This window comes from Thamnophis sirtalis, unplaced genomic scaffold (assembly GCF_051295495.1).
Source record: "Thamnophis sirtalis isolate CommonGarterSnake01/CBP01778 unplaced genomic scaffold, rThaSir2_p1.2 scaffold_2, whole genome shotgun sequence".
In the NCBI taxonomy this organism is placed as follows: domain Eukaryota; kingdom Metazoa; phylum Chordata; class Lepidosauria; order Squamata; family Natricidae; genus Thamnophis; species Thamnophis sirtalis.
The window spans coordinates 34,056,478-34,081,149 of record NW_028261382.1 but is presented as its reverse complement, the minus strand read 5'-3'; the positions used below and the strand labels follow the sequence as shown (position 1 = coordinate 34,081,149).

The 24,672-nt window shown below is 44.6% G+C and overlaps 1 protein-coding gene across 7 annotated transcripts in view; it reads left to right on the top strand.

Moving 5' to 3' along the window:
- The window catches only part of MAPKAP1 (MAPK associated protein 1), a 116,541-nt gene that overhangs the window by 38,653 nt on the left and 53,216 nt on the right, over positions 1-24,672 (top strand). For 5 of the 7 annotated variants that reach the window (XM_087704729.1, XM_087704726.1, XM_087704725.1 and 2 more), the window contains 3 exons: positions 2,964-3,023; positions 10,960-11,132; positions 14,857-15,033. In XM_087704729.1, coding sequence (XP_087560855.1) covers positions 2,964-3,023; positions 10,960-11,132; positions 14,857-15,033 — 410 coding nt within the window. The remainder of the gene's footprint in view (positions 1-2,963; positions 3,024-10,959; positions 11,133-14,856; positions 15,034-24,672) is intronic. The other 2 variants (XM_087704728.1, XM_087704727.1) reach the window with 1 other exon arrangement.

Here is a 24,672-nt window from a genome sequence, read left to right as displayed (position 1 = left end):
CCCTCTTCTTCTGGATTTCGCCAAACAAATGAAACAGAGACAGACAGACAGACAGACAGACAGACAGACAGACAGACAGACAGACAGACAGACAGACAGACAGATGGAGAAAGAGAGAGGGGTAGAGAAGAGAAAGAGACAGAGAGAGACGGAGAGATGGAGAGAGAGACAGAGACAGAAAAAGAAAGATAGAGAGAAGGAGATGAAGAAAGAGAGAGACAGAGACGGGGGGAGAAGAGAGAGAAAGAGAGAGACACAGAGAGAGAGATGGAGAAAGAGAGAGACAGAGAGAAGAGAGACAGACAGACAGACAGAGACAAAGAGAGAGAGAGACAGATGGGGAGAAGAGAGAGAGAAAGAGAGACACAGAGAGAGATGGAGAAAGAGAGACAGAGATAAGAGAGAGAGAGAGACAGAGACAGAGACACAGAGAGAAGGGGAGAAGAGAGAGACAGAGACCAGGCTGGTTCATCACAATGGCACAGTTACTGCACCATCACAATCCTTTGAAGCCGTACCCACTTACGGCAACTGAAAGACAAGTGTCTCACTTATCAACAGAAATTTGGGCTCAATTGTGGTCATAAGTTGAGGATTAGCTGTATTTTATTTTATTATTTTACTAGCTGAGAACCTGGCATTGCCCGGGTATTGTATTAGACAGTAATGGTGATGTCAAGCGGCAAAGTGAGTGCGAAATGGGCTGCCCTCACTCTTTCCATGAATGTCACCGCAATTCCTGGAGAGGTGATGGCAAGAGCCCTGATTTCGGCGACAGTTAAATTAGTTAAAAATGTTTTCCCGGTGTCCCCAGAAGCGTAATTTCTAATGTTGGATTTCCCCCCCTTACCAGAGGGAGCCCCCTTGTGGAGTACTTTGAAGCCGTTACCACGGCAACTCCACTGCGCTGTATAGTAGAAGCCATTTTATGGCAGTACAGTAGAAGCTATTTTAAGGCACAACAGGCTGTATCTTAACAGAAACACACACACTCCTTTGGGTTGTTGGGATGTCTTACCCACACAGTATTTTGTTTCATCTGTGTACCAAGTTTGGTTGAAATTGCTCAAGGCGTTCCAGAGTTATGCTGGAACACACACGCACACATATACACACACACAGCCGTTTTTATATAGAGAGATTATATTATTTTAATTTAATTTAATTTTTTAATTTTATTTTTAATTTTATTATGGTGGTGCGTTTGGCTTTGTTTCGGAGACCTGCAGATCAACAACCGGACTCTGCAAAATGTTGCCACGGAAAAAAAACGGGATGAGGGCAAAGATTAAGCCCTTTTGTCAGTGGTTTTCCCACTAAGTATTATTCAAGGAGAATGGAAGAAGAGCAGCCATTTCTAATGAGATATAGAATATAATTTTAATGAACATGCCGTTTGAAATAGATACCAAAGGAGCTCGAGGCAGGCAGGCGGGCGGGGGCGGGCGAAGGAGAAAGCTGCGGTCATTTAATTAGAACATGTTTAATTAGAATAAAAAATTTCAAAAATACAATTTTATGTGACAGCCCTAGTTAATCTTCTGCTTGAATCATATTGCGTTTTATTCAATTTAATTGATTTTAAGCTTGGTCTAATGTTATTATCCTTCACTTAATTATACATGGCTCAAAATCAAACCCATGTTCATAAGTCAACATTCCCGATAGCCGAAGAAAAGGATTGAATTGTTTTATGAGCAGAAGGAAGGATTAAAAAAATCCCAGACTTGAGAGAAAGAAATGGCCAGGCGCTCCAAATGAGAAAAAAAAATACATATTAGAGGATGCTATTATTTTCTAAGACAAAGGACAAAAACCCACTCTACTGCCGTCGTTATTTTATTTTCACGAAACATTATCGATTTTCTTTTTTAGATTATTAATCTGCCATTCCTCCAAGGACTCCTGTAAGGCCAGAGTCTTGAGATATAAAAACAGAGATTTGTGCATGGATGGACAGGAGTTCCATGAAGTGTTAAGTCCAACAGTTGCCGTTGGTTTCTTTTGAGGGTTAGAATCAGGGGTGATACGCTACCGGTATTGGGCCTGCTTGCTAGAATCGGTAGTAAAAAATACTACAGGTTTGCCCAAACCGGTAGTTAAAAAATGCTTTTAAAAAGTTTTTTTTTTTTAAAGTTCCGACATTGGAACCTTTTAAAAAAACTTTTTAAAACATTTTTTTACTACCTATTCGCCAAAAGGGTAGTAAAAAAACACGTTAAAAAATTAAATAAAACATTTTGACGATCACGCAGCACAGCTGATTGTCATGGCTATCATCAGAACCTTTTAAAAACTTTTTTAAAGCAATTTTTTTTTACTACTGGCTTGGGAGAATATAGTAAAAAATAGTAAAAAAAAAATGCTTTAAAAAAGTTTTTAAAAGTTCCAACAATCACGAGATACAGCTGATTGTCACAGCTGATGGTTGGAACCTTTTAAAAACTTTTTAAAGTTTTTTTTTTACTATCAGTTTGGGCGAATGGGTAGTTTTAAAAAATGCTTTGAAAAGTTTTTAAAATGTTCCGACGATCACCTGTGCAACGATCAGCTATGCCACCCGATTTATATTTGCTGGAAAGCAGGATATCCTGTGTGTGTATGTATGCATAAATTACACACACACACACACACACACACACACACACACACACACACACACACAATTTTCTCAGGCAGAAATGAATCCTGTTCATTTTCTGTCTGGTTCCCAGATTGGGGTCAGGTTATAAGGCAGCCCCTCGGCCCGTGTTTTAAAAACATTTCACCCACCCACCCCCCAAAATGGGGAAATATCCTCAAGAAATCTGGCAAGCCACATTTAGAGTTTTAAAACGCGCAGCCTCGTTTTCTAACTCTGGGTGTCTGAGAATACTTTCTTTCTTTCTTTCTTTCTTTCTTTCTTTCTTTCTTTCTTTCTTTCTTTCTTTCTGTCTCTTTTTTTTTCTTTCTTCTTTTAATAGCATCTGTTCATGACAAGATCCGGTGGCAGATTTCTGAGCAACCACAACATTGTGTTTACGGTATTTTTAAAAGCCTATTTATTAAGAGGCCATTTGTGGCTGCACTTTATGGCTGGGCTTGTTATCTCTGCTAATGAAATTAACCCACTTTGATGAGGGGAATGTGAAATAGGAATAAATCCTCCCAAACAGAGGGGCCTTTCCCCCCCCCCCTTTGCCAGCTTTCACTCGCTCAGCTGAGCTCGAGCATCAAGATGGGAAAGCTGAATTACTGATCACAGACTAGAGTTTGTTCCTCCTCCTCCTCCTCTCCTCCTCCTCTTCTCCTTCTTCTTCTCCTTCTTCTCCGCCTCCTCCTCTTCTCCTCCTCCTCCTTCTCCTCCTCCTTCTTGTCCTCCTCCTCCTCTTCTCCTTCTTCTTCTCTTCCTCTTCCTCCTCTTCTCCTTCTTCTCTTCCTTGTCCTCCTCCTCTTCTTCTCCTCCTCCTCCTCTTCTCCTTCTTCTTCTCTTCCTCTTCCTCCTCCTCTTCTCCTTCTCGTCCTCCTCTTCTCCTCCTCCTCCTTCTCCTCTTCCTCCTCCTCCTCCTCCTCTTCTCCTTCTTCTTCTCCTTCTTCCCCTCTGGAATGAGCTGCCCCCAGAGCTTCATATAATCCCCGACCTCTGGTCCTTCCGACGTGCCCTAAAAAGTTGGCTTTTCCAGCAAGCCAGCCTGGCCTGAACAAAACAAATTGAATTATTGATCACTGTTAATTTTAATTCAAATTTTTTTTAAAAAATGTCATTGTCAATTTTAATTGGGTTTGGGATATTCTATTTAATTTTTTTAACTTTTATATTAGAAGGGAGTGGGGTGTGTGGACTGGAGGAGAAGGAGGAAGAGGTGGAGGAGAAGGAGGAGGACTGTGGGGTCCTTGGTGCTCTCTGAGCTTGGTGGTTTTCTTGCAGACGTTTCATTACCCAAGTAGTTAGCATCATCAACGATAGAAGGGAGTGGGGTTTGCTCCCTGTTTATCTACAATATATCCTCAGTGCCTTCCAGCACTGATGATGTTACCTAGTTGGGTAAAGAAATGTCTGCAAGAAAACCACCAAGCTCAGACAGCACCCACAATTGCACCCAGAGCTACAAACATTTTCTTTGCTTTACGTCGTACAATAATGAGCAGGGATATTAGGAGGAACTGTTTGGAAGTACAAAGAGGCAGGAGGGCGAATTTCAGAATAAAACATGAGTTGGCTAATGACTCCTGAAGCCGGTGCAGAATCCTTCGTTGCAATTCCGAGGAAATATTCCTCAAAATATGCCTGCCGATACTTTAGAACATCTGGGCTGTAATTGGAAAATACTGTAGAGAGGGTGGAGGGAGGTTTCTAAGTAAAGGCACCGCTGTAGAATACCAAAATTAAATGCACAGGGGGAGGGGGGGAACGACTGTATTTACACAGCATTTAAATATTCATACTTTGTTATGCTTTGCATCGCAGGAAATTACTGGGTTAAAATTTTATGATTGGTGACAGCCCGAACGAGATAAATTAAGTGAGAACATTAATGGGATTTTACTGTCTGCTTGGGGGGGGGGGGGGGGAACCAAGCAATCCAGCTGATATTTTTTGTTCGATCTACTCAAATCTAGTCAAGATAAGCTAGATTCAAACCCACGGTGGCTTAGGGCAATAAGGGGATCCACTTGTGTTTGTTCTGATGTAGGCTTCCCAAGATCATGAAGCCGACTCCTCTTCCCGATAAAATCTCTTTTATTTAGGTTAAAGGGAATTCGTCTCTAGCAAAGTCCCGACAAACAGTATTTCATGAGATGTCACAACTACAGACCTTTATCAGGCTTGGAGAGCTGCCAGGGTGATATCTTCAAAACACCAGGCTGTAGCAGCAATTCCTTGGAAAGAAGTCAGGAACAGATCTTCACACTAATGAATTGAACTAGAATTGGAATAGAGTAGAGTAGAATAAGGAATAGAATAGAATAGGGAATAGAATAAGAATCGAATAAAATAGAATAGAAATTAGGAATGGAATGAGTAGAAATTAGGAATGGAATGGAACCAATAGGATAGAATAGAATAGAATAAAAATCAGGAATGGAATGGAATCAGGATAGAATAGAATAGAATAAAAATTAGGAATGGAATGGAATCAATAGGATAGGATAGGATAGAAATTAGGAATGGAATGGAATCAATAGAATAGGATAGAATGGAAGGGAATAGAAATTAGGAATGGAATGGAATCAATAGGATAGAATAGAATAGAATAAAAATTAGGAATGGAATGGAATCAATAGGATAGGATAGAATGGAAGGGAATAGAAATTAGGAATGGAATGGAATCAATAGGATAGGATAGAATGGAAGGGAATAGAAATTAGGAATGGAATGGAATCAATAGGATAGGATAGAATAGAATAAAAATTAGGAATGGAATGGAATCAATAGGATAGGATAGGATAGAATAAAAATTAGGAATGGAATGGAATCAATAGGATAGGATAGAATAGAATAAAAATTAGGAATGGAATGGAATCAATAGGATAGGATAGGATAGAATAAAAATTAGGAATGGAATGGAATCAATAGGATAGGATAGGATAGAATAAAAATTAGGAATGGAATGGAATCAATAGAATAGGATAGAATGGAAGGGAATAGAAATTAGGAATGGAATGGAATCAATAGGATAGGATAGAATAGAATAAAAATTAGGAATGGAATGGAATCAATAGGATAGGATAGGATAGAAATTAGGAATGGAATGGAATCAATAGAATAGGATAGAATGGAAGGGAATAGAAATTAGGAATGGAATGGAATCAATAGGATAGGATAGAATAAAAATTAGGAATGGAATAGAATCAATAGGATAGAATAGAATAGAATTCTTTATTGGCCAAGTATGATTGGACACACAAGGAATTTGTCTTTGATGCATATACTCTCAGTCTACATAAAGAAAAATAAAGTAGAATACATTCATCAAGAATCATAAGATACAACACTTAGTGATAGTCATAAGTTACTAATAAGCAATCAAATTATACTAGGAAACAAACAAAAGCAATATAAGTTTTAAAGATACAAGCAACATGGTTATAGTCATATGTGGAAAGAGATGGGGACTAGGAAGGACATATAGACCTCCAATCTGCATGCGGATTCATCGCTGTCTCGAATGAGACCCATCACTGTTGTATCATCTGCAAGCTTCATTCGTTTAACAGATAGATCGTTTTGAGATGCCGCCATTGGCGTATAGAGGGAAGAGAAGTGGAGAGAGCACACAGCCCTGGGGGGGCTCCTGTGCTAATTGTTACAGGTACCTGATGTGATTTTGCCGAGCTTCACCTGCTGCTTCCTGTCTGTTAGGAAGCTTATGAGCCATTTACAAGTGTGGTCAGATAACAGCCAGCTGATTTAGTTCAGTTAGAATATCTGGAATGATGGCATTGAATGCTGAGCTGAGCTGCTATAGATAAACAAGGGGCAATTCACACTCACTGGCACTGATGATGTTACCTAGTTGGGCCATGAAATGTCTACAAGAAAACCACCCAGCTCAGAGACACCCACACACACCCACTCAAGAATCCCTCATCAGAACCCTGAACTACATACATTCTCGTGTATCAATAAAAAAAATACATGCATGAAATTAATGTACTTCCTTCCTTTTAAAGACACACGAGAAATTTTGGGAGTCTTGTGAAAATAAGGACGTTTTGTTTTGTGGAGAAGATTTGGGAAAGGGGGAAAAATAAAAAACTCGCCCCCTCCATTTATTTCTGTTTTCCCTAATGTTTTTATATTGTTTGTTAGGAGGTGTGAGTCAATGGCTTGAATTAATTCTAATTACTGGAGAAGCATATCCTGATTGAGCAAATAAAATAGTATGCTCATTTGCACCAAGGCCATCTAATTAAATGCTAACTTTGGATAAGCTGGATGTGCGTGAAAGATTAATTTTTAAGAGGGTTTTATGACTCACTAAATAACGATTCGGTTAAAAATCTTTCGCATTATATATCATTAGGCCATCTAATCTTAAAGCGTTATAACATTAAGTCACCGAACTCCATTGTAAAGGAAGATGTGGTAAATCATGATTATTAACAAATTAATCATATTTTTTTTTTCTCCCCGCCAGCAAGTAAGTGTATGTACTGTATTGGGTTCTGTGCTGAGAATTAAACACTTGAGTTTCAAATGGATTTTTGGTGCCGCAAATGGAAAAGGAGAGAGGCTGGATTATAAATCAGGATGTTCCTTTTAAAATCCAGGCTTCCCAGAAAAAACTCTCAACTATCTTTGGACCCATTCAGAGGTTATCTCCAAACTGTCATTTTTAATATCCCGGCAAAAGAAAATTGTGGAATGCACAGGGTACCGTTGTCCTGCAGGACCTTGATTAATTCATTTTAATGTTCATTAAACTTTCAATTCAATTAAACGGAAAGTGGATTTAGCTGCTCTCTCTTTGTCCCGCCTTTGCCTGCACAAGTAGGACTTCAAAGATCAGGCTTTATTAACATCAACAACAACAATAATGCAGCTTTTAAGATCAGATTGGTTTGCTGCAGCTTCTCGACCAGACGTCATTGAGATGAAAAGATGACAGAGGGATGGAATTTGGCAACTTCCCCATTTGCTCTTTTGGCCATCCCATCTCTTGCAAAGGATTGAACTGTGTAAATAATCTTTGGGGTTGATCATCGAATTTGCCTTGAGTAAGACCACATGGTGGCGCAGTGGTTAGAGTGCAGTACTGCAGCCACTTCAGCTGACTGCTAAGCTGCAGTTCGGCGGTTCAAATCTCACTGGCTCAAGGTTGACTCAGCCTTCCATTCTTCCGAGGTGGGTAAAATGTGGACCCAGACTGTGGGGCAATATGCTGACTCTGTAAACCGCTTAGAGAGGGCTGAAAGCCCTATGAAGCGGTATATAATAAGTCTAACTGCTATTGCTAACTGCTATTTGGAATACAGCATTCAGTTTTGGTCGCCACGATGTAAAAAGGATGCTGAGACTCTGGAAAGAGTGCAGAGAAGAGCCACAAAGTTGATTAGGGGACTGGAGGCTAAAACATATGAAGAACGGTTGCAGGAACTGGATATGTCTAGTTTAATGAAAAAAAGGACTAGGGGAGACATGATAGCAGTCTTCCAATATCTCAGTGGTTGCCCCAAAGACGAGGGAGTCAAACTATTCTCCAAGGCACCTGATGGTAGAACAAGAAGCAATGGGTGGAAACTAATCAAGGAGAGAAGCAACTTAGAACTGAGGAGAAATTTCCTGACAGTTGGAACAATTAATCAGTGGAACAACTTGTCTCCAGAAGCTGTGAATGCTCCAACACTGGAAGTCTTTAGGAAGATGTTGGATAGCCATTCGTCTGAAATGTTGTAGGGTTTCTTGCCTAAACAGTGTTCTGATCCAGGCTTCCTTAGAAAGCAAAAAGCAAAATTTTGGTTCTGACAAAACCCCTTTTATTTACCCGACTGTGAATTCCTTTCATTCACAGTCCGCAAGGCTTGGCAAAGAGTCTTTCAGAGGAATGTTTATCCACACGAACCTTATCTCGCTTGAAGAGCTGCCAGATAACTAGTTTCCAAACGGCAGGGCAAGGCAAAACTTGGCACAGAGTCTCTTATAGTCACAAACAGAACTTTCCACTCTTGAAGCGACTGAATGAACGAATGGATTCCTGCAAAAGCCCCCTCCCCGTCCGTTCCTCTTTTGCTTCCCCTGGGAGGGGCCAATCACCTCCAAGGTGTGGCTTTACTCTTAAGTCAAGCCTGATTTCTGAGTCGTTCTTTCCTTCTGGCAGCTCTGCACATGCACACACTGGGAACAGGCTCCAGCTGTTCTTCTGCTGTCTATCTCCCTCTCTGCCTCCGATGCAGAGCCCTCGTCTGAGCTTTCCTCAGTCCCCAGGACTGGCCCATGTTCCTCCCCAACTTCCTCACTGTCCAGCTCTGCTGGCTGTCGGCGGCCCACAACAAGCAGGGTGTTGGTCTAGAAGACCTCCAAGGACCCTCCCAACTCTGTTATTCTGTTGTTCAATGCAATTTTGACGCAGCGGGGGGCTCTGCTACCCCCTTTTGACTCTGAGAAGGCTCCCCTTTGCAAGACACAACTATCTATACATTCCCACAGGCCTCTTCTACCCCAGCCTGTGCTTAAAAAAAGCAAATGCAAATGCCTTCACGCCCCCCCCCCCGATCCATTTGGTTTATGCACATCAGCAATTCAGTCAGCTTTCTCTCCCCATCCTCGTCATCTTCCCCCCCGGAAAAGATTAATGATGATAAAGCAGCGAAGGCCCAATTTTTTTTTGCTTCAGCCTCCCAACATTAGAATGATATAAATAAGACTCATAAATCCACCCTTCCCTCTCGCTGTATTCCCCAGGCGCCCCCAGACGGAAGACGGGGTAGCTTCGCAGGGCTCCGGAAGAGAAGAAGAGGCTGCTGTCGGCTGGTGGCTGATTAAAGTCACCCAGGCTTCCTTCTCTAAGCAGCAGGATTGCAGAGTCACCAAGCGGGAAGGGACCTTGGAGGTCTTCTAGTCCAGCCCCTTGCTCGGGCAGGACACCCTATACGCCTGGTGCACCAGTTGCGACCCTATCTGGACCGGGAGGCACTTCGAATGGTCACCCACACCCTCGTCACCTCAAGACTGGATTACTGTAACGCACTTTACATGGGGCTGCCCCTGAAGAGTGTCCGAAGACTACAGCTGGCCCAGAATGCAGCCGCGCGAACGATAACGGGTGTACCTAGATACACCCATGTTACACCTATCCTCCACGAGCTGCACTGGCTTCCCATTGGTCTCCGGACGTGCTTCAAGGTGCTAGTCGTTACTTTTAAAGCCCTACATGGTATTGGACCTGGCTACCTGAGAGACCTGCCATTCACCTCTCAACAGCTGATAAAATCACACAGGTTGGGCCTCCTCCGGGTGCCGTCGACCGGACAATGCCGGCTGGCGGCTCCCCAAGGGAGGGCCTTCTCTGTAGCTGCGCCGGCCTTATGGAACGAGCTACCCGCAGAGATCCGGACCCTCACCACTCTTCCGGCCTTCCGTAAAGCGACCAAGACCTGGCTGTTCTGGCAGGCCTGGGGCTGTTGATTAATTCCCAGCCCCACTTGATGAAATGGATGTTGTATTAATTTTAATATTGTACTTTTTAAATATTTTAAATGTTTTTACTTTGTTGTGAGCTGTCCAGAGTCCCAAGGGAGTGGGCGGCATACAAATCCTATTAAAGTTAAAGTTAAAGCTATACCCGTGGTGGCGAACTTGTGGCACGCCAGCTGTTGCCTGTTGCTCTTCTGTGTTCTGCGTGTGTGAGACTGCCGGAAATAGGAAGTGGAGCTCCCTGGTGCACATCCGCTTGTTTCCGGCATGTGCTTGCACATCAGCCAGTTGGTCTTCGTGTGCACATGCGCGCTGGAAACCAGGAGACTAGCTTCCCGGCATTTGCACGCAGCTCACTGAGCAAGTGTCTTGCTTACCAGCAGAAATGTTGGTCTCCAATGGTGTGTTCATAAGCCGAGGACAAAATAAATTAAGGCAAACGGACGTCGTTCTCCCATAAATTGGCCATTCCTGGTTGCTTTGGAAGATCAAAAGTCCAAACGGCACATTTCCATAAAGGCAGCATTCCAAACTAAAGATGGGAAACCTTCGACATAGGATGCATAATTCATTTCCTAACTTGGTCCCTTTCGGACATTTCAACTTCAACTTCCCATCGTTGTGAAATGGCCATTTTGGAAACTGGAGCCCCACCCCTCTATTAAGGTAGAGGATTGGCAGGACTGCCTAGACTGGGCCTTGGTTATCCTCTGTTGGTATAAGAACATCATAGGGATCAGTTTTAATTGATATAAAATTTACCCGGCCTGGCATGGGGAAGCATCTCGCTTGCCTTAATGCGAGGCACTCCGGTCCACCTTGACTTCTCTTCTTTCCCCCAGGGCCACATTGGCACAACCCCAACGAAAATAATTGATGTCTACCTCCCTCTCCACGCCAACCAGGAGAAGTTGCAGCCCATGACTGTGGTGACAATTGCCAACGCCAAGGTGCAGGATTTGATCGGGCTCATCTGCTGGCAATACACCAGCGAAGGACGGGAACCCAAGTTGAAGTAGGTGCTTCCAAGCGGTCGTCCTCTGTGTGTGTGTATGTGTGTGTGTGTGTTTCTCTCTCTCTCTTTCTCTCTGTCCCTCTCCCTTCCTCCCTCCACTTTCTCTCACGGATTTTGAGAGTTAGGTATGTAGGTAGATAAGTTGAAAAGATGGATGGAGACAGACAGACATGACGAATGGACAATGAATGGCTAGGTGGATGGATAGATAGATGGATGGATGGATGGATGGATGGATGGATGGATGGATGGATGGATGGATGGATAAATGGATAGATGGGTGGATAGATAAATGTGTTGAGTAGATGGATGGACGGATAATGGCTGGCTGGCTGGCGGGCTGGCTGGCTGGCTGGCTGGCTGGCTGGATAGATGATAGATAGATAGATAGATAGATAGATAGATAGATAGATAGATAGATAGATAGATAGATAGATAGATAGAAGATAGATAGATAGATAGATAGATAGATAGATAGATAGATAGATAGATAGATAGATAGATAGATAGCAGAGGTGATATTCAGCAGGTTCTGACCAGTTCTGGAGAACTGGTAGTGGACATTTTGAGTAGTTCCAAGAACCAGTAAATACCACCTCTGTTTGCCCCTGCCCCCATCTATTATATTTTGCAGTAACCTTCCGCTGGAGTGTGGAGCAAATGGAGATTTTCCAGTATCCTTCCCCTGCCATGCCCACCAAGCCACACTATGCTCATCAAGCCACGCCCACAGATCTGGTAGTAAAAAAATGAATCCCATGATAGATAGATGATAGATAGATAGATAGATAGATAGATAGATAGATAGATAGATAGATAGATAGATAGATAGATAGATAGATAGATAGATAGATAGATAGATGATAGATAAAATGGAGGGAGGGAGGGAGGGAGGGAGGGATGGATAGATAGATAGATAGATAGATAGATAGATAGATAGATAGATAGATAGATAGATAGATAGATAGATAGATAGATAGATAGATGCCACAAAAGGATAGATTGATGATAGATAGACGATAGAAGAGAGAGAGAGACAGACAAGATGATTGATTGATAAGGCAGGCAGGCAGCAACAGCATACCACTTTTGAAAAACTTTGCCAAAAAAACTGCAGAGACTTGTCCAGAGAGTCTCCGAGAATCGGACACGATTGAACGGAAGAATACACACACACACACACACACACACACACACACACACACACACACACCCAAACACACCAGATAAGTCTTACCGCAACACTTCGCCATTTATCAATATTTCCTTCCGAGCTCTGCGTACATCTGTATCTATTTCTCTTTCAATTAAATTACTGGGCAGTGTGTAATGACAAGCCTATGAAGCCCGGTGTCGTATAAATGAATCATCATTTCGAGATGCGCTCCCCTTTTGGGAGAGGGGGTGTGTGTCTCGTTTGTTTGTTTTTAAAAAAGACAAATCACCTCCCGGTTCTCGGTGTCACTACCTAGGTAGCGTTTCCACATCCCTGAGGGTTGAAGCCCCCTTTCTTTGACAGGTGGGAGTGAAACGGCTCCTCATTTCCCTAAATTCTGATGTAGCGAGCGCGTTTCTCCCTCTGAGCTGCTCAAATCTTAGGAACATGTGAGCCCTGAGATTGTTTTTTATTGCCTGCACGTTTCCTCTTCGCTTCATTTCAAAAGCCAACACAGTTCTAGGCTGCATCAACAGAGGGATAGAATCAGGATCCCGTGAAGGGTTTAATACCACTTTATAAGGCCTTGGTAAGGCCACACTTGGAATACGGCATCCGGTTTTGGTCGCCACGATATAAAAAAGATGCAGAGACTCTAGAAAGAGTGCAGAGAAGAGAAATAAAGATGATTCGAAGCCTGAAACATATGGAGAACGGTTGCAGGAACTGGGGAGGTCTAGTTTAATAGAAAGAAGGACTAGGGGAGACATGATAACAGTGTTCTAGTATCAGGGGCTGCCCCAAAGAAGAGGGAGTCAAGCTATTCTCCAAAACACCTGAGGGTAGGACAAGAAGCAATGGGTGGAAACTAATCAAGGAGAGAAGCAACCTAGAACTAAGGAGAAATTTCCTGAGAGTTAGAACAATGAATCAGTAAAACAACTTGCCTCCAGAAGTTGTGAATGCCCCAACACTGGAAGTCTTTAAGAAGATGTTGGATAGCCATTTGTCTGAAACGGGTTTCCTGCCTAGGCAGGGTGTTGGACTAGAAGACCTCCAAGGTCCCTTCCAACTCTGCTATTGTATTGTATTTCCGCTTGTCGATCAGAAAAGTCGGCAGGTCGGCGGTTCGAATCCCTAAAGTGAGCTCCCATGACTTGTCCCAGCTTCTGCCAACCAGCAGTTCGAAAGCACATTAAAAATGCAAGTAGAAAAATAGGAGCCACCTTTGGTGGGGAGGTAACAGCGTTCCGTGCGCCTTTGGCGTTGAATCATGCCGGCCACATGACCACGGAGACGTCTTCGGACAGCGCTGGCTCTTCGGATTTGAAACGGAGATGAGCTCCGCCCCCTAGAGTCGGGAACGACTGGCACAGATGTGCGAGGGGAATCTTTACCTTTAATATAATAAATGACAGCTTAAGGATGTATTGCCTGGAATAGGCACGCTTGGTGAACTTAAGTTACCAACCCAACTTATGCGAATTAATTGGGGGAAATAGCAAATCAGGGAGTCGGCAAAATAATTCACTGTCACATCCAATCAATAAACTTTGTAAATCAACTCATTTAATGCTCCTTTCCAAAAAAAAATATGATCCATATAGATCAAGCGGCCAATTAAACAATTAACATGCGTTTGACTATTAATTAATTTCAGCATCAGTCAGAGAGGGAAAATTTCAACCCTGAATTGTCGCATTGAACGAGGCAGAAGGGAAAATTCCAAGTTCACCAGGGGATAAAAATTCTGGGATGTTGCAACCCAAACAACCCGGGGCGACAACGGTCGCCTCTGTATTCCCAAATCCTCAGAAGTGCAGTTTCAAAAAATAAATAAATTAAAATATCGTTATCTATTGGGTGAATGTTTACAAAGAATCTCCATAATTGTACCAAACTGAACATCTGTTCTGACCGAGGTTTCCCAAGAGCGTGAAGCAAACTCCTGGTCCCGACAAAACCCCCTTTTATTAACTGACTGTGAATTCTGATCCTTCACATCCAGCAAAGGCTTCCAAGGGAGGATTTACGGTCACAGACCTTATCTGGCTTGGAGAGCTGCCAGGCCGATGTCTGCAGAACTTGGCAAGGAGTCTTGGAGAGTCACGAACCAATGAAGCGAACTGATTGTCTCCTGCAAACTCCACTCCCCTTTCGCTCCTCTTTTATTCCCTCTGGGAGGGGCCATTCATCCTCCACCTGTGGCCTTACTCCCAAGTCGACCCCTGTTCTTTAGCTGTTCCCTTCGTCTGGCCATTCTGCGCATGCGCACACTGGGAACAGGCTCCAGCTGTTCTTCTGCCTCACTGATGTCTGACTCCGAAGGCAGCTGATAACTGTCAGATGGCCCTGGCCCCCTCTCTGCCTCCGACACAGAGCCCTCATCAGAGCCTTCCCCAGACTCCAGGACTGGCCCATCTTCCTCCCCAACCTCCCCACTGTCCGAATCTGCTGCCAGCACCACAGGCCATTGGCAGGCCACAACAACATCACAATCCTGATTCATAAACGTTTCTTTCTTCCTAGGTGGGCCTCCTAACTTCTCTTTCTCCCCATTCCTTGCAGCGACAACGTCTGTGCTTACTGCCTTCATATTGCCGAAGACGATGGGGAAGTTGACACGGATTTCCCACCCTTGGATTGCAATGAACCCATTCACAAGTTCGGCTTCAGTACTCTGGCCTTGGTCGAGAAGTATTCATCACCAGGCTTGGTGGCCAAGCAGTCCCTTTTTGTCCGAATGTAAGTCTCTTCCTTCTCGTATTTATTGACCAACTAGCCGATAATCCGGTGTTGCCCACGTATTTATTTATAGGGGGGAAATGTCCAGATCAAACGTAATTTCTAATGTTGGATTTTTCCTCTTACCAGAGGGAGCCCCCTTGTGGAGTACTGTGAAGCCATTACATGGCATCTCCACTGCGCTGTACAGTAGAACCCATTTTAAGGCGGTACAGTAGAAGGCATTTTAAGGCACAACAGGCTGTATCTTAACAAAACACCCAGCCCGAGGTGTGTTAGGAGTGTCTTAACCTCACAGTATTTGTTTCTAGAGAGTAAGTGTGTACCAAGTTTGGTTGAAATTGCTCGAGGCGTTTCAGAGTTATGCTGATACCCACCCACGCAAAGCCGTGTGTGTGTGTGTGTGTGTGTGTGTGTGTGTGTGTGTGTGTGTATGTATGTATGTATGTATGTATGTATGTGTGTATATATATATATATATATATATATATATATATATATATATATATATATATATATATATATATATATATATATATATATAAACTAGCTGCTATAAGAATATGAATATAATAAGAATATGATGCTACATTCTTCCTCTTATGCACAAGGTGACATGGGAACAATAATGAAAAACCAACGAAAGGATGCTCCTCAAAAGTATTTAAGAAACGTTGTGGTTGTGCAATGCATTGTATTGGGCACTCAGGCCTGTGTCGAGGGTTTAGCTTGCAACCCTACCGTACAAGCCTGGGAAATTTATATGTGAAATCATCACTTTTCTGATCCTTTTCTCTGATTTTACTTCACCGTCCAGACGTTTGTGAGATGGGCACCTATGTGAGGGAGGGAGGGAGGGAGGGAAGAAGGGAGGGAGGAGGGAGGGAAGGAAGGAAGGAAGGAAATGGATATGGGCCATGAACTATGTTCTGGAGATAGTTTTCTCCAGCTGAATAGCAATGCAGATACACATCCATCACCTGCATCCAGAAGCTAAGCACCCGGCACACGAGCATACTGCATTATATTAGATCCGTAGGAGAGGAGCAGGCTGAGCTGGAAGGCGGCGTTTAACAAGTCATCAGTCTGGAATCCTTGCATCGCCACTAGAGACCCAAGTCCAGCCCTGTGAATTCCAGTGACCCTGGCACCGATTTAATTTTGACCATTAATTCATCTGATGCTTATCTGTAAGCAGCAATAATCAACTCTTCTTTGCTTTGAACTCTACAAATACTCCTGGCTATAGGCGCCCGAGAAGATCCTTGTCTTTGGTTCTTCGCAATGTGCAGAGAATTTAAAACATAGTAGTAAAGGGTTAGCAGGCCGCTGTCATTTCAGGGATCCTTGTCGCAAGGGGCCAACTTCCAAGGTTAGATAACGAACACCGTGTTTCTCTGAAAATAAGACAGGGTCTTATATTCTTTTGACCCCCAAAATAAGCACTTGATCTTATTTTCAGAGAGGTCTTATTATTTTTGATAATGATAGGAGGCAATGATCGTGGTTACCTCATGGCTGCTGCTGTGTTGCAATATTTTCAGGGAAGAGCTTACTTTGGCGCATGCGCTCAAAAGCCCCATTGGGCTTATTACCCAGGGGAGGTCTTATTTTCAGGGAAACAGGGTCATTGCCCACCGAAATGCCAAATCATCCCTTAGCCGCATGAAACGGCCCATCGAGTTGCCACTTCCCCAGTTGAAGTCGGGAGAAACTTTGGAGGGAACATTCTTCCGCGAGGGGTGAAGGAGGCAGCCAGGGTTTTCAAAAGATGATGCCCAAATCACCGCTCCAACATCACCGCCATCGTTTTGACTCTGCTCCTCCCCACCGGTGGTTGAAAGAGGACCCTCTCCGAGCCTTTAAATACGTGGAACCGAGCGCCGAACTTCTTTGCCGTTATGGAGAGCGTTAAATAATTGAGTTTGATTAAGGAAAGGCACCTCATTATCCCCCCCCCCACCCCACCTGTGCCCAGCTGGTAGGGGAGGGTCGAAATGAAGCTATTAGCTGTCTCTCTCTGTCTGGCATCGCCAAGCGCTGAAATACATCTGTGTCTTATTTTCTCTTTTGGCACCATCGCTCGAGAGAGCTAAGCAGGCGTGACCGAATTTGGCAACTCCCAAGGACTCTGGCAAAGTTACGCAAGGAGAAGGCAGAGGGCAGCCATCCCAGCTTTGAACGAGGCCATTCGTCTCCCCGAGCTGATGGCTGTTGAGGAAACCCGTCAGGCTAAAAAGCATGGCATCCTTGTCTGAGGTCAGGTGCCAGATTTACTTCTCTCCCCCTCCAACACCTCCTCCATTTCATCTGTGGGGAGGTGGGATTTTTCCAAGATGGGTCTTGAGGAAGAGGGTCCTTCCGAGAGTGGGTGTCAAGTTGTAGCTTGATATCTCTACCCTCAGGTATCCCCGGAAAACAAGGCTCTTCCTAAGTTTGTTCACCGAGATTTTATTAGAGAAGATATTGCAAAAATCATACTAATAGCAATAGCAATAGCAGTTAGACTTATATACCACTTCATAGGGCTTTCAGCCGTTTCTAAGCGGTTTACAGAGTCAGCATATTGCCCCCAACAACAATCCGGGTTCTCATTTTACCCACCTCGGAAGGATGGAAGGCTGAGTCAACCTTGAGCCGGTGAGATTTGAACAGCCGAACTGCTGAACTGCAGTCAGCTGAAGTAGCCTGCAGTGCTGCATTCTAACCACTGCGCCACCTCGGCTCTCTAAAAAGAAGAGGCATCACCCTGCCAACAAAATTGTCTATAGTCAAGGCTGTGGTTTTCCCAGTTGCAATGGACGGCTGTGAAGGTTGGACCATAAGGAAGGCTGAGCGCCAAAGAATGGAGGCCTTTGAACTCTGGTGCTGGAGAAGACTCCTGCATTGAGTCCCTTGGACTGCAAGGCCATCCAATCGGTCAGTCCTAGAGGAGATCAACCCTGACTGCTCTTTAGAAGGCCAAATGCTGAAGAGGAAACTCAAAGACTTTGGCCACTTAATGAGAAGGAAGAACTCCCTGGAGAAGAGCCTCATGCTGGGAACGATGGAGGGCAAAAGAAGAAGAAGGGGATGGCAGAGAAGGAAGTAGCTGGATAGAGTCACCGAAGCAGTCGGCGTGAGCTTAAATGGACTCCAGAGGATGGTAGAGGACAGGAAGGCCTGGAGGAACATGGTCCATGGAGTTGCGATGGGTCGGACACGATTCCTCAACTGGTGTTCTGAAGACACCAAGGCATTATGACCTTCCATTTGCTTCCCTAGAAGCTGCTGCGCTTTTGTTGAGGTACAGTAGCGCCATGGGAGAAGCCTTAGATCGTTGGGTTGGGAGAGTTAGTGGGAAAGAAAGAAAGGATACGTTCTCGTTACAACACGTAAGCTCCAACTGGGTCCTCGAGAGCTTGTGCTGGAGGAAGGAGTCCACATATAGGAGAAAATGTTGCACTTACTCAACAGTCTTGGTTGAGGCGTGGCGTCAGCAGAGTTAGGTGAAGGTTTCTAAAAGAATCTGAACTACTAATGGTCAAAGCAAATTGGCGGTAGATAAGAGTCAAAGGAATTCACGGTGGGCTGGACTTAAATCCCTTGTGGGCATGGAGGGACGTGACTGATGACACATTTGACACCTCCCTCCCTCGGCCTCAGCCTCTTATCACCAAGTAGCTTCATCTTGGGCGAGTGAAGAAGAAATTTCTTTATTTCCCTCTCTTCTCCCCCCCCCATTTAATGGATTTGTGGGGGGGTCATACATATTCTCTCTCTCTTTCTCTCTCTCTCTCCCTCCTCTCTGTCATTCTCTCTATCTATCATCTATACTTTTTTCTCTCCCACTCTCTATCATCTATCTTTCTGTGTGTCTCTTCTCTGTCTCTCTCTCTTACTTTCTCAATCTTTATCATCTATCTGCCAGCCTTATCTCTCACTCTTCTCTCTCCTTTCTCTATTTCTCTTTCTCACTTTCTCTCTATCATCTGCCTGCCTGCCCCCCCTCTCTCTCTTTCTTTCCTTCTCTCTTCTCTCTTTCCTCTCTATTTCTCTTTCTCTATCTGTATCATCTATCTGCCTGCCTGCTCTATCCTATCTTTCTTTCTGTCTGTCTTTCTTTCTCTTTCTCTTCTCTCTTTCATGTCTATTTCTCTCTATCATCTATCTGCCTGTCTGCTCTATCCTATCTATCTATCTATCTATCTATCTATCTATCTATCTATCTATCTATCTATCTATCTATCTATCTCTTTCTTTCTCTTTCTCTTCTCTTTCCTGTCTATTTCTCTTTCTTTCTTTCTTTCTCTCTCCCTCTCTGTCTTCTCTCTTTCCTGTCTATTTCTCTCTATCATCTATCTGCCTGCCTGCTGTATCTCTCTTTCTCTCTCTCTCTCTCTCTCTCTCTCTCTCTCTCTCTCTCTCTCTCTCTCTCTCTCTCTCTCTCTCTCTCTCATCTATCTGCCTGCCTGCTGTATCTATCTGTCTGTCTATCTATCTATCTATCCATCCATCCATCCATCCATCCATCCATCCATCCATCCATCCATCCATCCATCCATCCATCTCCTGTCCCTCTCTCTCTCTTTTCCTTCCTCTTTTCCCCTTCCTTTTCCCTCTCCCGAAGCTTGCCACCCCAGCTTCTTCCGCGTGGAGGCTTGGAGCAGAAGATGGAGAGGCGCGTTACCTGAGAATGATCACTATCATTAACATTCACGGGGTTGGGTGGGGAGCGTGGGGGGGGGCCTCACTCATCACTCCTGACGGCAGAGACATGGCAGCCGCTATGAAGTGTCCACAGGTGTAGCCCGATGATACATATTACATTGTGCCACAATGGATTTATGTATTCGGTAACAAAAGAAAAGGGTAATGAAAAAATACAGACGGTAATCCTTTATTCCCCCTACCACACAATTTATCAGGAACCCTGGTGGATGATAAGTGCCCTGGATTTTACTCTGCTTGATTTAACCTTGTCACCCGGGTATGTTTTTGTGAAATGATGGGGAGGAAAGAGAGTTTAGGAGGCAAGGCAGATTTTTTTTAAATGGGGGTGGGGGGACACGGTGGTCCTGTTCTCCTGGACTAATTACTTCTTAGCGTCCCCACCCCACCCACCCCCCTTCCTCAAAATACCGTCCTTTCGAATGACTCGGGATACAGGGACACGCCCGACGTAAGGCCACAAATTTGGGAGCGTAATTTCCATGGCTGAGCAACGTCGTTGCTGAGTGAGTTGCTCCTGATCTGACAGCACTTTTTTCGCCAAGGTTGTTAAGCGAATCACTTCAGGTCTTAAGTGATTCACGCTGTCCTTAAGCAAGGAGTCTCGGAGAGTCGCGAACCAATTAATGGTCTCCTGCAAACTCCACTCCCTTTTCGCTCCCCTTTTATTCCCTCTGGGAGGGGCCATTCATCATCCACCTGTGGCCTTACTCCCAAGTCAACCCCTGTTCTTTAGCTTTTCCCTTCGTCTGGCCGCTCTGCTCATGCGCACACTGGGAACAGGCTCCAGCTGTTCTTCTGCCTCACTGATGTCTGACGGCAGCTGATAACTGTCAGACGGCCCTGGCCCCCTCTCTGCCTCCAACACAGAGCCCTCATCCGAGCCTTCCCCAGACTCCAGGCCTGGCCCATCTTCCTCCCCAACCTCCTCACTGTCCAAATATGCCGCCATCTTCGCTGGCGGGCCACAACGCATTCTGCAGTAGTTTTCCCTCCTCCTCCTCTCCTCTCCCTTCTCGAAATCCCTGCCTGTCAACCCTCAACTCCGAATAGCCCATCTCGCGGCCCTCCCTGGCCCCGATCCAGCATAAGCATCTCAATTGCTTATAATTTTGAGCAGCGCAATCTCTTCGGCAGCCATTGCCAAATCCTCACTTACTTGAATAGTTCCACTAAATATAGTCAAGGCCAGAGCTTTTTAATTCCCTCTTTTCTTTCTTTCTCTCCCCCTCTCCCTCTCTCTCTCTCTCTCAACCCCCATTCCAAGCTCCTTAGCCTGCCCTTTGCTTTCCTTTTAAACAAAAAGAAAAAGAAAAAAACCCCAATGTAATATTATTGCTTTGATCAGTAAAATAAACTTTTCAAGATTGGTTCTGGGACGGGCTCCAGAAGTCTGAGGTAAAAGGAGGGCTGACGTTCAGACATGATTCAGTAACGGAGGGATTGGAGCCATTAATTTGTCAGCTTTTTTGGTGGTGGGGAGAGGCAGGTTTTGCTCTCAAGATGGAGGGGGTAGTTTATCCTACAACTGAGGGTGATGGGATGGAGACAAGCGGGAAGGAAGGTGTGTTTGAAGAGCCATAAAAGTTCATTCAATTCCCCCATTCTGTTTTTTTTCTTCTTCTTCTTCTTCTTCTTCTTCTTCTTCTTCTTCTTCTTCTTCTTCTTCTTCTTCTTCTTCTTCTTCTTCTTCTTCTTCTTCTTCTTCTCCTTCTCCTCCTTCTCCTTCTCCTTCACCTTCTCCTTCTCCTCCTCTACTATTTGCAACATTTTATATTTTTCTCCTCTTCCTTTACTATTTGCAACATTTCTTGTCCTTCTCCTTCTCCTCCTCTACTATTTGCAACATTTCTTCTTCTCCTTCTCCTTCTTTTTCTTCCCCTTCTCCTCCTCCTTCATCTTCTTCTTCCCCTTCTTCTGCCTCTTGCTCCTCCTCCTCTTTCTTCCCATCTTCTCTTCATCTTCTTTCCCCTTCTCCTTCCTCTTCCTCCTTTTCTTCCTCTTCCTTGTCCTCTTCACCGCCTGCAAGAAATCAACCAAGCTCAGAGAGCATCAAGGACCTCACAGTTCTCTTCCTCCTCCTCCTCTCTGAAAACCCCTATGCCTTCTAACCCTGATAATGTTACCTAGTTGGGTAATGAACTGTCTGCAATAAGGCAATGAAGCTCAAAGAGCACTACTCAACATCAATGTTGACGACGACTTCTTCTTCTTCTTCTTCTTCTTCTTCTTCTTCTTCTTCTTCTTCTTCTTCTTCTTCTTCTTCTTCCTCCCCCATCATCCACGACTCCCTTTCTGCTGGATGTTGAAGCTGGATGTTCATAGGCTGGGGGGGGGGGCGTGGTAATCACAGATTCTTGAATTGAACAAGGCTTGAACGAGGTGATCTCCTTGCATGGACCTTCTAAGCAGTGAAGTCTTCTCTGGATTGTACTATTGGAGAGTTCTATTGGAACCCCAAAGTGGATAACTATGGCTATTGTGATTCATCCATCCATTTCATTTATCCATCCATCCATCCATCCATCCATCCATCCATCCATCCATCCATCTATCTATCTATCTATCTATCCATCCATCCATCTATCCACCTACCTACCCAATCATTCTGCCTATTCATCCATCCATCCATCCATCCATCCATCCATTATATCTGTTTGTCAATCAATTTGTCCTTTCCATCCATCATATTCACCCATCCATCCATCTACCCATTTATTCTATATATCTATTCATCTATCCATCAATCCATCCCTCCTTTAGATCTGTCAGTCTATCTCTGTCCATTCCGATCATCCATCATAAACATCCATTTCTTTCTTTCTTTCTTTCTTTCTTTCTTTCTTTCTCTCTCTCTCTCTCTTTCTCTCTCTCTTTCTCCCTCTCTTTCTCTCTTTCCTTCCTTCCTTCCTTTCTTTCTTTCTTTCTTTCTTTCTTTCTTTCTTTCTTTCTTTCTTTCTTTCTTTCTTTCTTTCTTTCTCTCACCCATTATGTCTGTCTATCTGAATATCTCCAAGCCACCTTCTGGCATGAAACAACCTAGCATTTCGAAAGCCCGTTAAAAAATGCAAGTAGAGAAATAGGAGCCCGCTTTGGTGGGAAGGGAACAGCGTTCCGTGCGCCTTCGGGCATTGAGTCATGCCGGCCACCTGACCACGGAGACGTCTTCGGACAGCGCTGGCTCTTCGGCTTTGAAACGGAGATGAGCACCTCCCCCTAGAGTCGGGAACGACTGGCACAGATGTGCGAGGGCAAGCTTTACCTAACAGGCTCCATCTGGCCTTATCTGATCTTGAAAAACTCAGCCAGGCTGGATTTGATCCCTGTTTAGATGGAGGAACCCATCAATGTAAACGGAATAGGGAATTTGAGTAAGGCAGAGGGGCAAATTGTCTCTAACGTTTCCAGCAGTGGACTTGAAGGAAACGGCACTTCGCAGATGTTGAGAGCTGTGGCTTTAATGACTTCATTCCACCCAAGTTAAAAGCAGAAAGTCCCTTGTGTGTTTTCAGCAGGGTGTGGAAATTCCCCTCTCCCTCCCTCTCCCTTCCAGACCTGGGACAGCAGAAATGGTGTTTGGCACCACTGGCCTCTCGGCTGTTTTTACTTTTAACTTCCCCTCTCCATTGCAACTCTGTTTTCTTAACATTTTCTTTTGGAGTTGGGCCAAGAGAGCACGAGCAAAAAAAATAAAAAAATAAAAAATCTTTAAAGCATTCTTGCCGTTCTCCAACTTTGCCCTCCCACAGCTGTCTTAAATGTCAAGGAAAGGTTTAGTCTGAAACCAAAGCCAGAAAAACTTTTGCAGTCTATTAAAATAAGGAGAGGAATTGGGGGGGTGGGGGTGGGGGGTTCCTGTCCCACTTAATTCTCTCCAGGCAAAGGTGCTGTGTCAAAGGGAAAGTTCTCCCTGCAGATTTAATAAGCCTCTATAAATCAGGGCTGTGAAAGTTGGACCATGACGAAGGCTGAGCGCCAAAGAATGGAGGCCTTTGGATTCTGGTGCTGGAGAAGACTCCTGCATTGAGTCCCTTGGACTGCAAGGCCATCCAACCGGTCAGTCCTAGAGGAGATCAACCCTGGCTGCTCTTTAGAAGGCCAGTTCCTGAAGAGGAAACTCAAAAGACTTTGGCTACCTGATGAGAAGGAAGAAGGACTCCCTGGAGAAGAGCCTCATGCTGGGAAAGATGGAGGGCAAAAGAAGAAGGGGATGGCAGAGAAGAAGGTGGCTGGATGGAGTCACCGAAGCAGTCGGCGTGAGCTTAAATGGACTCCGGAGGATGGTAGAGGACAGGAAGGCCTGGAGGAACATTGTCCATGGGGTCATGATGGGTCGGACACGACTTCCCAACTAACAACAACAACAACCAATAAATCATCAAAACCTTTCTCACCGTGAACCTAGTGTGCCCATGTGTATTTCCTTGCTATCGAAAGGAATAAGTTGAGTTGTGAAAGTCTTATGCTTATTGACCAGGCATGAAGACTTTGGTTGGAGGTATTGCACTGGCATCCTTCAGTCTCCAAAGACGATGGTCTCGTGCTCTGGGAAGAGGTCAAAGCTGGAGTGTCCTCTCCAGAGCACGAGGCCTGGGAAGATTAATATGGAGGACAGACTGTTACCCAAGCAGCAGATTCCCCCCTCTCTACATGGCTGAAATAGTCCAGAGCTGATACAGTTGGTTCCAGCTGCATTGCAGGAGTCACCACAACGTGGTTGTGCATAGTCACGAACTGCTTCCGGGACTCCGGCTCCGGATTTTGCCTGGAGGTTGACTCCGGAAGCCTTTTCCAGGAGTGGATGCAGCCACAAGGCAGTGGAGGTTTGTAATCGGAGTTTCCCTTCTCCTAGAAGATGGTTCTGACGCTGGATCTTCCGTTGGGGCGTAGAGCCCTCTTCCGCCTTCAAACCCGTTGAGCGTCTTCTCC